At 43.9% G+C, this 13,559-nt stretch overlaps 1 protein-coding gene and 3 pseudogenes across 1 annotated transcript; 2 read left to right on the top strand and 2 right to left on the bottom strand.

The window, feature by feature from the left end:
* Positions 1–11,165: 11,165 nt before the first annotated feature.
* On the bottom strand, positions 11,166–11,880 carry LOC128126197 (ribosomal protein S12, mitochondrial-like). The gene has a single exon (XM_052763972.1). It carries the CDS (start codon positions 11,779–11,781, stop codon positions 11,410–11,412), a length of 372 nt encoding a protein of 123 aa, XP_052619932.1. The 5' UTR covers positions 11,782–11,880; the 3' UTR covers positions 11,166–11,409.
* On the bottom strand, positions 11,843–12,337 carry LOC128126198 (NADH-ubiquinone oxidoreductase chain 3-like; annotated as a pseudogene).
* A 47-nt stretch (positions 12,338–12,384) lies between these two features.
* On the top strand, positions 12,385–13,145 carry LOC128126371 (uncharacterized mitochondrial protein AtMg00530-like; annotated as a pseudogene).
* A 285-nt stretch (positions 13,146–13,430) lies between these two features.
* LOC111897040 (uncharacterized) overlaps positions 13,431–13,559 on the top strand; it is an 11,442-nt pseudogene continuing 11,313 nt past the window's right edge.

The following is a 13,559-nucleotide window of genomic DNA, read 5'->3' as shown; positions in this document are numbered from 1 at the left end:
GGCTGGTGGATGGATCGCCTTTCCTTAACATAGATGGTGGATGGGTTTCACTTAACAAACAAGAGAATGGGCCATACGGGTGCCTACATTGTTAGTCTATTTGATTTACGGTAAGAGATATTTATTGAATAGAAAGAATGAAACCTGTACTAGCTTATCGCCAACCGTGCTTCCTACCAACTCCGCCTATCCCAGACGGTCGGTCCTATTGATATAGCCGCACCTGAACCCGCAACAACTGCCTCTATTCCGAAAGCAACTTACTTTTCTGATGAATCTTAGCTTGTTTTTTTAATACAGTCAAAGTGGGACATCCCTTGTTCTCGCATTCCTTGCCCTTCACCCTCAACTAGTTGCCTTCTTTCCTAGGGAATTCAATCACATCGGATCAGTGAGCTAAAGTCAGTCCCTCAACAGCTAAAGTAACTGCTTGATCTGTCACCCTCCGTGATTCAAGCCTGTCACCAAGCCTTAAGTCAAAAGCTCTGGTTTCAAGCCCAGGGCACCAAGTGAATCAAAGCAAGAGCTTACTCAGAGCTCGAACTCTATTTAAATCAAAGTCAAGTGAAGCAAAGCAAGCCAGCCAAAGAGGGATAGGCATGATCATTCTATTCTAAAGATAGAGATCCTGAACTAAGGACTGAAAGCTAGAAGTTCTCTATGTGAACATAGGATCCTATATAAACAACTGGAAATGCTAGACTAACTGCTCTAGAGGCAACCTACTGGAGAAAGCCAGAGGATTGAAGTTACTCGGTTAAGAGGATTAGGGAATAAACGAAGGAAAGAAAGCTTAACTCGCTCGAACCTCCGAGGGCCAATGAACTCAATCTTGAACCCATGTTTAACTTTCTCTTTAGCCTATGAGGTTTGATGACAGACCGTGGTAAATTCAGAAGCTGAAGAGGAGATGAGCTTAGAAGATTCTATTAGAAGTAGGAAAGCCTTCAACAAGAGAAGGAGACCCAAGCACAACCAACCTACCTTACTTATCGAGAAGGGGGTATTCTATTAGATTAGTAAAGGAAAGCACCATTCTTAGTTATTAGTCATTCGCTCGCTTAAAGAAGACCGCCTCCTTAGCTGCCGAAAATGAAAGGCCAAAAGTCAAGTAAATGAGTTAGGAAACCGAGTGCCATCTATCGTCTGATTAGTCTTCATGGTAGCGGGCCTTGCTTCTTTTCTTTTGCTATTGAATCTGCTATTGAAGGAGTAAGCTGTGCCCTTAGCATGCTTTTGCCCAGGAGTGGATGCTGACACCCTTTTGCCTTATCCGCTCTTGGTGGTTTAGTTAGGGCAGTAGATTACTTAGAGGTTGACTTTATTCTTGACTGCTTTCCAGCTATCAAAGTGGATTAGCCTTGGAAACCTTTGAAATGCTTTAACTATGGGGCATTCTACTGTCAAGTGCCCGAATCATACCCAAACCCTTACTCAACCTTTGAAGAAGAAGAAGGAAAGAAAGCGGTCCTTAAAAAGACTAAGAATGCTAATGACTGGAAAGTAGTGCAGAGACCTTCAGGTATGAAGCAGTGAGCTGATATGATAGAAAAATGCCTGTCAAATTGTTGGGTCTACAGCAAATAGATTGAAAATGCTTTCTAATGAAGACCTATCTATAGATGATGTCATTCTTCCCAAAGAATCAAATGCAGTGCGATGCCAAGAAAATCTAGATAAGGTGGAACAGATGCATCACCTTTCTTATGAAAATGAAGGAAAGCAGCAGACTATTCAAGAATCTCCTAGCTTTGCTGCAGGTAGTGAAAGTGGAGCAACAGAGGAAGATGAATGTGCAGCTAGGAGAGCTGCTACTTCTAAACTTGATAACTTCAGCTAGCTAACTGGTTTACTATTTTCTTTCAACCCTTGGACTGCTATCCTTGGCATGAACTGGCCCGCCTACTGAACTCCTACTATCCTGCTACCAAGCATTCTCTATTTACGAGTGCACTAAGAAACATTGCTACAACAAGAAAAGGAAATAAAACAGACTGCCATAAATCGTAGACCGGAACTGTCCTTTCCTACCTGCACTGACTTCCTTGCCTTACGAAAAGCATTTCAAAACTTTCTTTTTTTACTGGTAGTAGTACAAACCTATCTATTGATTAAGGTAAGGAAGGCGGGTTCACATCGCTATCTAAGCGCAGACGTTACTAAGCGGCTGCTAGTCTAGGTGTTCGAAGCATGATTCATCAACTGGTAAAGGGAGTAGTTCATCTGAAACTCTTCCTCTCTAAAGTCAAGGAAAACGAAGCTAACTGCTTTGAGGCTGCTTTCGAAACATTCTTCATCGACAGGGATTTTTCAGTCATTACAACTTGGGCAAAGCCGATTGCTTTCTTCCGGAGAATCTATGGCAACGTGAGAAGCTAAGTTTCTAATTTGATCACAAAAAATAGGTTGCCCAAAGCGCCAACCCTTCCTCTTAGACACTATTACTGATCAGCATGACTTTCTTTCTTGAGTAAGGTAAGGGGTATGGAAACGTCCTCTTATCACAGCTTGAACGGGGTTCATTGTTGGGAAGAAGACGAAGTCGATTCAATCCAACTCCAACCGGATAGAGATTGAGTCTAGAAAGAAATAAGAAAGAGATTATTCCCTAAGAGCTTGTCCAGTACCTTTTGTTTAGATTCTTTCTACTTTCTGTCAGCTATAACCAAGTTGCTATTTCGGGGTTAAGGAAATGAATTGTATGTCGCGTAATCCCCCTTCCTCCCTTGCAGTCAAAACTCTCCTCTAATAGCAGAAAGCTTCCATGCTCTATTCTCTATTTTGGAAAAGGACCTCTTACGGCAGTTGACAGTGGAAACTTTCCAGCTAGCGATTGATCCAGTTACCGGTAAAGGGCAGTTGACAGAAGAAAGAAGAGAGATGAGCTACTATCACTCAAGAACTAGAAGAAGGAAAGAAAGAGATTCACTTCGCCAGCCTTCAACTCCTCTTTCTTGGATCGTTGTTTGCGACAGACCGATTGAGACAGATCTAGAGATAGAGCAGCAAGGGAACACTTACCAATACCTACTATGGATCAGGCTGAAGTGTTGCATCTCCATCTTCTACTATTGTTGCACCGCCTTGATGCTAGAGGGGCTCTCGGAAAGAGGGGGCAAAGCAAAACCAAGAGGAGGTCGTAGATACAAATCACTCTCTATCGTAGGGCATTTTTCTGTAGTAATGTATTTCGGTCTTGATTGTTGCCCACGGAGTGGTAACGGGCGGAAAGAGTTATGATAGGAGTCGATGCCTTTCTGTCCCGAAAGGCTGAAAGCAAAAGGAGATCGCTTTTGATTCAGGATCAAGCCCAGGAGGTAGCAGTCGTTGGACATGTCCCTTCTTTAAAGTCAAGGTAGGAGAGTGAGATGACTTACTAGGACAGAAGGGAATCAATAGTAGAGTAGACAAAAAGGAAAGATTATGACTCTTTCCGATAGAGAACCAAAGAGCAGACAGGAGCAAGCCAGAGACCTATTCCATATGATAAAGCTACCCATTGAGGGAGCTTAAACTGATGTCCCTATGTGCCAGGTGTTACCTTCCTTTTAGATAGGTACTTCCCTGCATACTATACTTATCTAATTCTAGTTTCAAGCCATAGGAATCTCGATTTCTTACTAAAGCTAGCGGCTTGACTTGGTGTGAAGTTTTCATAGCATGGGCATGGCGAAAGGACTCTTTGCATGAGTTGGCTATTTTTCAAGAACTGGTTTGACATGAATCTATGGAAGGGATTTCTCTATCTCCTTAGGGTGTAGAACTCATCTCGGGCAACTAAAGAATGGGAAGAAGGTAGCTAGCAGCTTCCATAGTTGTCTGTGATAGGCCACAAGGTGAAGCGGAAGGGAATTCATGGACAAATGTAGCTATTCGGGAGTCAATAGACTGTTCGGAAGTAACTGGTCCCACATTAGCATTAGTAAGGGAAGAGAAAGACCTGATTGACCTAAGGCAAGAAAGTTTAGCCTAGCCTGAATCCGAAGTGCTCTTTTGCGTATAGTATAAATGGCCTCTTTTTGTGCATCAGATCCGGGTAGCTAGGAAGGAAAAGTCTGAAGCCAATAGGTTATTTTCAAATGTGCACATGAAGAAAAAATGTTGGGGAGATTAAGTGCCTAGCCCTAGCCTTAGATGGAGCAAAGCAGACTGAAGCTGGCTCTGGGAACAGGAAGGAAGTGAGCACCCTGGCGGAGAAAAGAAATGAAACCTCAAACATAAATGGAAGCCTAAGCCTTCACATCCGAGAAAAATCATCAGTTTCCGTTGGATAATCTTTTTGACAGGGTTGGCATGGTTAAGGCAGAATATAAATATTTCACAACTAAATGAAGTTAGTCTTGGCTTCTTCTTCTTTTATGGGAGACAGGGGCAAGGAACCCACTCTTAGAGCAGGAAGCCCGTAACCATATTAGATTCGTAGCTCGTTAAGGGAAATTCAATCAAGTCGGCTACCATAGAGTCAGACCTTTTTCCGATCCTATCTCATCAAAGTCGGGTAATAAAAAGAAGGAACTTTCTAATGAAATGAAAGAAAGGCGAAGGAACAGAAATGGGCTCCTTCGGTTACCGTTCTATCCGTTCTAATCCTGATGGTTTTGAATGCTATTGACTTTACCGCTCCAGAATGTGAAGTGGTTTTTTATTCCGGCCTGATAAAAGTGATCTTTGAAACAGAAATCGACTCAAAAGGAACAGAATAGGCTTGAGAGTAGCTCTTTCCAAATAGGTCGAGTAGCCATTGAAAAGGATCTCTCTAGTTGGGATTTACACGCACAACCTTCTCCTATGAGTCAGCCTATGTTATGCGCCTGCCTTTGAGAACCTTTCAGCTGGTTCCCTTCGTCGGCATCATTGAACCTCGTTAGCATTTCTAAAAGAATTGGAGGCTCAAAATGAATGGTCAAAGGAATTGATGATTCGTGTTTAGTCTCCGATATTTGCCTAGTCTTCGAACCAACACCGTATAGAGGGGAACAAGCTAAGACATATAGCAAGACTAGAACTCCTATTGCATGCATCGATACCAGACTAGACAAACTAAAGCTAGCCCACTGCATAGTGAAAGTCTCTCTTAATTTCGCATTAGCTTTCAGTGAAACTTCCGTCTATGTAAGAAAAGTCTGAACCTCCCTTACTTTGTGGGCGCACTGACCAAAGACCTACTCCTGCTTAGCGCACGAGACTCACTTATGCCTTGATTATTTTACCTTCGGGTACTATAAGCATATAGTATATTAGCTCTCTATAGATTCACTCTTTTTCTTAAAAGAAAGATAGAAGGGCAACTACAGACTCCGTTCCTTATCGCATCGTTTGCTATCCTACCCTACTTCGCTAGGTAGACTATCGCAAGTCATTTATACCAAAAGACCTGGCCATCGCCAACCAAGAGGGGGGGGGGGATGAACCTACTTCCAGAGACTACTCGCCTTGAACTCCGTCCCCTGAACATGACTGCTTATGCAACTACTGTGCTAGAAAAATGGCAGGAGACCACATACTAAGAAAGAGGTATTACGCAAAAAGGGGCAGGCTATATTAGCTAATGTCTCTCAGCAGGATGCCCCACACGGAACAAATTGAAGGAGATGAGAAGGTTTCGTAGATTGGGGTAGCAGTAGCTGGTCGTAGTTACTTTATATAAAAAATGGATTGAATCATAATGAAATAATTAAATTCTAATAATGAAATAGAAGAAGAACGATTAAAGATCGGATTTGCTAAATGAAGGTGTAGAAGTGGCTGTAGTCAAACAATAGTAAGGAGAATTCGCTTAGTCTTCCGGTTCAGAAGTCTATTTAGTTTCACAAAATGATTATTAATGAGATAAGTTGCTAAACACAGTCAAGTCGTAAGACAAAGAAAAGCGTAGGTAACAATTCGTCTACCGAATAGGAAGCAATCGCGTAAAGCAAGACGTGGGATAATTATAATGAATAAGGAAGTCTTCCCGTCTGCAAGACCTAGCTAAAGCCATCTTCCATGGGGACTTCGAAACCTTCCATTTTGTGGTTTTGGTCCTCTTTGCCATTCTTTCGTTTTTATGGTTAGCCATCGGTCGTAGAAAGACTCTTTTTTCGATAGGTGACTCTACCTCTGCTGGGTTCAACCATCAAGGTGATACCTACAGGCTTGTATGTGGGTTTAAAACTAGAATCCTCGGGGCTTGACTTTTTACAGGTTCTGCATGGAAACGATTGGGCTTAAATATTGATGCAATGTAGCCATAACATCTAGTGCAGTGACTTGGTGTTTACTACCTTAAGGCATGCCTTGACTCCACTCGATGGGACTTGCTTTCATAAAGATTTTTGCTTAATGACTTTATTGACTCGCCTTTACTTTAGGGTATATCTTGTTTGTATAAGTAAAAGAGGATAAGACCACCGTTTGCCACATTTGCTGATCAAACAAGATAAAGAACGGGTTCTCCCTACTTGTATTGAGCGGGATGCTGCTTTCTTCTTTGTTTTCGAGATCAATTGACTTCCATTGACCTTGATGGGAGTTGTCTTCTTCGATAGCGGGTTCTACATCCGACATCCCTCTTGATTTCTGGGAGAATGTAGCCGATTTACTTAGTAAGCTGGGACCTGTCCAATTGCTAGTTTGGCTAGATTTGTTCGTTTCGAAATGCTAGGTTGACATAGAAGAATCCGAAAGGAGATGCATTGAAGAAATGTCAGGGCTGTCCCGCTAGTTGGATAGGCGACTTCTCAATCTTGGAAGAGCATCTTGCAAGGGTTAGAGGTTTTGAAGGATGAGTTGGTATGGAAGATAGAAAGCCACATTTGTACTCATGACTTAGTGGATCGAAACAACCAGTAGAGATTTCGGATCTTATTATACGTGACCCCGAGCCCCGATTCTGATCTTCTTTTCTGGTAACTGCCAATTCGATCAAGCATTAAACTACTAATTATGGATTCGGTCGAGAAAGGTATGGGCTATGGGTCGGTAGGATAATGCTAGGTCAATTCGGTCCACTGTCTCTACTCCCACCTATCCCGCTTAAGGTTATATGGATGAAGCTTGCTTTGGGTCCACCACCTGGAAGAGTATTGAGATTTCTTGCTTTGAAGTGGGGTTGTAGTTAATCGATTAGCTAGTAGGCTAAGGTCTAAGCACTAAGGGAACAAGGGGCTAGCCTCAAAACCCTAACACTAAGCTAAGTGAACGACCAACAGCTAATCGACTAAGTGGATTAGGATTGTTAGTGAGTGAAGCTTTGGGAAAGCTTACGAATGGGTATCCTTTGATTCCCTTTACAGTGGGAAGGAAGAAGCGTAGCGGGACGGGAGGAGTTAATACCGGTTAGCCTGTCGCTTTATGGCTTAGAAGAGTAGTTGGCATTGGCTCTTTTTAGGGACAGTCGATCAAGGAGATGACGGAAGATGGCATCAAATCAACGGCGTAAAGGCTTGGATGACTTTATTTAGGCCATGTCACTCTTTTCAATGGAAAGGACAGCTTTCGTTGTTTTTTGACTAAAGACATTCAATTTCGATCATTACTCCAGATTCCGTAATCCGACGTGAACTTGCACGACTGAGCTGCGCTGCGTTTGCCTAGCTGGGTGAAGGACGTAAAGGAAGAGAGCCAGCAAGTTACTTATTTTTGATTCCCAGATGCATTGAAATAACAAATAAGCATAAGGAGTAAGTAGCGAGGATCACAGAGAGAAGGTGATTCATGGTGAAGTATTAATGGGAGACCAACTCTGGGTACTAGTAATAGACTTTCTTACAGGTCTTATAGCCGAAGCTCGATTCAAAGTGGGAGGAATTGCTTTCTAGTTCGACGAGAGCCAGATATTTGTTATATCCATGTTTATCTTACTATACCACTTGATATTAGATATTCAAAGATGGTCACTCTATTCTTTTAGCTATTCACTCACTGTACACTAATAGAATCTAAACACTTTCAAAGTGTGGTGGATTTATAAAGGTAGGTTGGATGTGCTTGGGTCTCCTTCTCTTGTGTGCGTCTTAACTATTATTGAAAGGACAGGATCAGTATGACCTCTTGCTCAAGGCCTTTAGGCTGAGCCCATTCATTCCATTCGATCGATCTGACCTATTAAGTGATAATAGCAGAGGAGGATTTTTTTGAATTGAATAAAGCAAGACTTTCCCTGAGTCGCCTATAGTAAGGAGCTCTTAAGCCCCTATGCAAAAACTTTGCCCAAGCTCGTCGCAGAAGCCATGACCCAGTTTATATTATAGGGTAGGCGGAAGCCCATAAGGCCCCATGTCCACGGTGCAGCACCCGTAATGGTTGCTTTGAGAGCAGTTCTAATAGAGAAAGTAGGCATGGAGGAATACCAAAGGTAGCTAAAGGCGTTGAAAAATCCTGACTCTCTTCTTCTGCAGCACTTCAAGCTTCTCTTCTGTCTACCGATCTGCGGCTTGCCATAAATAGCGCTTTCTTTTTTAACTTCGGGTATAGATAGTATCGAATTGCTATAGGCATGTGGGCTTTAAGAGCCATGGGCTATAAATACTTAAGAAATGGAAGAACTTAGTGGAACCGTAGTAGAACCGATAGAAGAGCACGAGAGAAAAGCTATTCATGAATAGATGACCAAAAAGGCCTTGTCATGAGCTGGAGTCGAACCAGCACCTCTGGGAAATGAAAACAATCCCAGCGAACTACCATTTCTTCTAATCGTGACTTTGTTCACCCAGTTCGTCATGCACAATGAAAGCAAAACTAAAATGATTACATCCAGTCGCATTTCCGCTAAAACACTAGAATCCCAAAATGAGTTATTTAAAGATGTATGTGACATAGGCAGGGCCATCTTTTTTGAGCCTTTGTCTCAAGAGATCTAAAAACTTGATTTCTTCTTGGTCCCTTTCTCCCACGTCCACTTCCAATTCCCTCCGGTCCAGTCAGTCGCGATGTTGGCCCAAGAAGTCGTTAAATGCTTCTTGGGGGTTGTAAGGGGCCTGGGCGGCCAAGGTACGATTTTGGGTTAAGACTTTTTGAAAAAGTCGTAGACACTCATGTTTGAGTTCTCGGATCTGTAGATCCCTGTTCTCAAACTCGAGTAATCTTTGATACTCTTGCTGGGAGGGAGCTTGCCCCAGCGCAAGTTTGATGTCGGACCAACATTCCCCCTTTTCCTTATCCAGCAGATAGGAGCTACCGTCCCCCTCGAGTCGTGCAATGCGATTTCACATCGACGATTCCAAGCTACAATTGTGGGTAAGGGGGGGCGGCCCCGTTTCATCCACCCTTGGGATCGTAGAACGAGCCGATGTGCCTTCCATTTCCGGTTCGGGCGAGGGCTCCATCAACACTTTGATCTCGAACGAATCCTCCGTCCAGGAGGAACCAGAATTGGAAGGGATTATTCCCCCACCCGACGGAATCATCATATAGATTTCGGCCCCACTAGCGAATAAAGCCCTCGCAGCAAAACCAATCAAAAAAATAATAAACCGGAACACCCTACTTTAAGTAAGAGTAGCGAGAGAGATCGAACCCCAAAAGAAAGAGTAGCCTTAAAGAATAAGGCATGAACGAACTCCAATTGTCTGCACCAGACCCCAATAAAATACAATAAGACCCCTAATACTACAAGGAGAAATAAAGAAAGTAGAGTAGTTCTTAATCTTTTTTGCATTCCTTATTTCTTAAAACCTCGATCTTCAAAGAAAACTGACTCCTCCTACTCCTTCTTCTCATTTAGGATAGGATCGTCGTTGGTCCTTCTTTCACTAATGATCTAACGATCTCACCATTCTCTAGTAGTTCTCGCTCCTAGCTCGCGGAGTGGCGTACCGGGAAAGAATTCACCCTTTCGCTTGGGTGAGCAACAGCCCCTTGCGCCCAAAGCAAGCGCCTTTAGTTTTCCCGACCGCCTGCCTTTCGGCCTTAGCGTTCCAAACAACCAGTAGTGTGACCGATCTGTGTTCAAAACAACCGATGACGCTAGCGATGAATCGTGGGGACCCTTAACGCCGAACAAAAAAAAGGACTAGTGCTATAACGACGAGTGGTGTGGTCCTAACAACCTAATATGGTAACGACAACTCATAGTGGTCCTAACTACTAGCAACAACCACTACGGCAAGCACCACAACGACGATAACGCTAGAACGTAATATATAGGCTTGCAAAGCAACCACTCCCTTGGTAACCTTGCTCCGCAACCATCGAGTCGGCCTTACCAAACCAAAGACAACTAGTGTTCCCAAAGACGAAAGAACGACATGCGACGGAACAAGACGGTAAAGCAACCACTCGTTGTCGTTCAGTTGTCCGTCACTTGTAGTCTCTGCATCATAGGTGGTTGTTCGGAAGGGTTTGACAACGTAACAGACAGCTAGGCAGTTACTACACAACACACATTGGGGTGGTGCACCAATGGAATGACTAGTAGTCTACGACTAGTGGTGTTACGGAACAACTACCCGACGAGTGGTAATAACGACAACTACAGTAGGTTTGACAGTAGCGTTAGGACGACTGGTTCTCGTAGTTGTATTGCCCTAATGCAATGAATCAAACAACTACAAGTGCTCCCAAGACGATGAGACGCATGCACTATACCGTCGAGTATTGCTTGCGAAGCAACCGCAACTCGTTGTAGGTCCTCTCCTTACATTACAGTCGAGTAGCTTTCACTCCATCGCTTGCAATGTGCGGTTGGTTTACCTAACGCATGGCTTCCCCAACACCAATAGTCGCATGAGTTCTCCTAGACCGGAACCCTTGCCTTTAAACAAACCGCATGATGCGTTCCGGAGTTGCCATAGTTCTATTACCGCCTTGTCGTCTTGGGTTAGAAAGGATACGACAGGCTCAATTCAAGGACACTCAATTTCAGGCTTTCGAAGATCTGACACTTTCTGTCGCATTTGTTCTCTCTTTTGTTTACCTATCATTTTCACTTTCTTTAACCGTACTTAGGTAGCTCTTCGTTCGTTTGGCAGAGGCGTAGAGCTATCTACTTGGTCGCGACTGGCTCTGTTACGCTACGTTCTCCCTATGGCGCTACGTATCGTTCCCTTCGGTCGAGCGAATCCCATTGTTCCGGTCCGAGAATCCCTATGTCTGAGGTCGAGCAGCTACGCTCTCGTTGGTTGAGGTTAGATCCTCGTATGTCGCGACTCTCGTCACTGGGAGTTCTCACTTTTTCCTTCTTATCTCAGGACACCCTGCCAGGTTGTTCCTTGTTGACCGGCCTTGTGATTCTCGTTATAGAATGTAGTGCCCAACAGTTTAAAGGAACGGGTGAAGTCTCGGGATCCGCTCTAGTCGAGTAAGAGATTTCCCCTATAGAGTAGTCTCCGTATCAGTCCATGGGCTAAGGTGCAATTGCCTTCTTAGAGCCAGTAACTTCATACTTTAAATTAGAGAAAAAACAGTTCCAGAGGCATCTTCCATTCATCTCTATTTTGGTTTTTCTGCACCATATTTTGATCTCCCTTTTCTTCGATCCGAAATTCCCAACAAATCCTTGACTCCTCGAATACAACGGGATTTCACACCTGGCGAATCTTTCACTCTACCTCCTTTTATTAAGACTATAGAATGGTCCTGCGAATTATGACCTTCCCCCGGAATGTGAGCAAATATATCATGTCGATTGCTCAACCGTACTTTGGCTATCTTACGTGGAGCTGAATTCGGTTTTTTCGGTGTTCTTGTTGGTACACGCGGGCGTACTCCTTGCTTCTGGGGACATTGATCCGAAGCTCGAGTACGGTCTGTGCGCCGTTTTTCTTCTCTACCATGACGAATCAATTGATTTAATGTAGGCATCAGTCGCTCTTTCTTTCTTTTGTCCTTCACCCCGATTTTTCCCCTGTAATGTAACTAGTGTTTACTCCCGATCCGAAGCACCCCTTTTTCATTCATAGAGAGATCGAATCGTCAAAATCAATAAAAAAGCCATCATGGACCAAGATCCAAAGGGATCAAACTTGTTGGGAGGTACTGCTCAAGGAAAGGAAAAGGTGACTTCTGGATCAGGGATAATAAATAAAATAGAAACAAGATAAAATTGTATATCAAAACGACTTCTAGCATCACCGAAAGGATCGAAACCACATTCGTAGGCCGACAATTTTTCTGGGTAGGTCGAACTATTGGAAGCAAATGGAAAAGGAACACCGAGTGGGATCAAAGAAACTAGCGGACTGATCACTAAATAGATAAAAATAGGTGCAAATTCTGACATCACCACAACCCACTTTGTTTTCTCGCTCCTTGCTCGCGGAGCGGCATACCGACAAAAAGATAGGATTTGAATCGATGACTTAAGCCCTTGCGCTATTCCCCCCTGATCGTATCATAGATAGCAGTCAAAGTCAGTACGCTTTCTATTCTCTTTATATTATATATGAAAATAGATAAGAAAGGAGGGCTGCCGAGGCCCGGAACTTCTCCGAGAGGTTCCTTTCGATACTCTACGCACATCGGTAAAGGCCTTACTCTATTCCTTGTCAGGAATAGCGGCCTTAGTCTACTACTATCGGCTATCTCACTCTCGGGAAATCGGGGGTTTTGTCGGGGAATCGGTGTCGTGGTGGTGCTACGAGATGGCGATTTATCGTATAGAAGAATGGATCCGTGGACCTATTGATTGACCATAGATGCGAACCGATTGACCGCTACCTAAGAGAAGATAAGTAGTTCTTCTATCATTCAAGGGCAAGGGGAGAACATGTAGCGGCTTGCCTAGATCTCGTATTTCCCACGTAGTCCGTCGGTCAAACCAACGATTCTCCTCTCAAAGTAATAGAGAGATATTTTTCTTTTTCCGGTATGTAGCTCCGCGATCAAGGAGCGCATCATCAGAGCAGGGCGAAAACGAACATAGGATCATGGCCCTTTTCTTCTTTCTTTTGCTGTTGATCTCACATCGAGAGCAGCTCCTTCGTGTTCAGGATGATCGGATGAGAGATCTTCCTCCGACTCCGAGAAATCGGTCAAGCGGGAGGCTACCCTCGACTTACCTCTCTCTATAAACCCCCTCCCCAGAGGAGAGCATAAGCTCCAGGATGAGTATGTCCTGGATTACCGGATTCATTCTCGTCCTGATCCACCATGCTATTTTTTTCAAAATAAAAAAAGATTCAAGGAGAGGGCTCGTAATGATCTTATCAAAGATCACAAGGTGCTGAAGTGGCCGGATAGGGGGGGGGGGGGTCCGTAGGTTTTTGTGAAAGGGATGCTCTTATCATGTTATTGCTGAAAATAAAAAGCAAATTCCTCTATAGGATGTCGATTCACCCACACTTCCATTCCTTGTAGAGGAAGGCTAACTGCTTGTTGGCTGGGAGCTGTATGAGTGGTAACGTCCACGTACGGCTCCGTGAGAATGGCGGTGGACAGAAATGGCCTTGTTGTACCTCACTCTCGTCTTCAATGGGGTCTGCTCTTTCTTTTTTCGGAGAGTATGCCAATATGATCTTAATGAGGTGCGGGGCTTTGCATCTGACATTCGTTGGGCTTCCCTCTTTAGGAGCCTGCGTCCCGGCGTTTTTGTGCAATAAACCCCTCCGGGCGAAGACTAGTGGTAGGTGGTCCCGAGGAGC

The sequence above is a fragment of the Lactuca sativa genome, chromosome 5 (genome assembly GCF_002870075.4).
Source record: "Lactuca sativa cultivar Salinas chromosome 5, Lsat_Salinas_v11, whole genome shotgun sequence".
In the NCBI taxonomy this organism is placed as follows: Eukaryota; Viridiplantae; Streptophyta; class Magnoliopsida; order Asterales; family Asteraceae; genus Lactuca; species Lactuca sativa.
This window is presented reverse-complemented; position numbering and strand designations above follow the sequence as displayed.

Excerpts from the sequence above, each read along its gene's own strand:
- LOC128126197 (XM_052763972.1), bottom strand. The coding sequence starts at position 11,781 with ATGCCTACATTAAATCAATTGATTCGTCATGGTAGAGAAGAAAAACGG.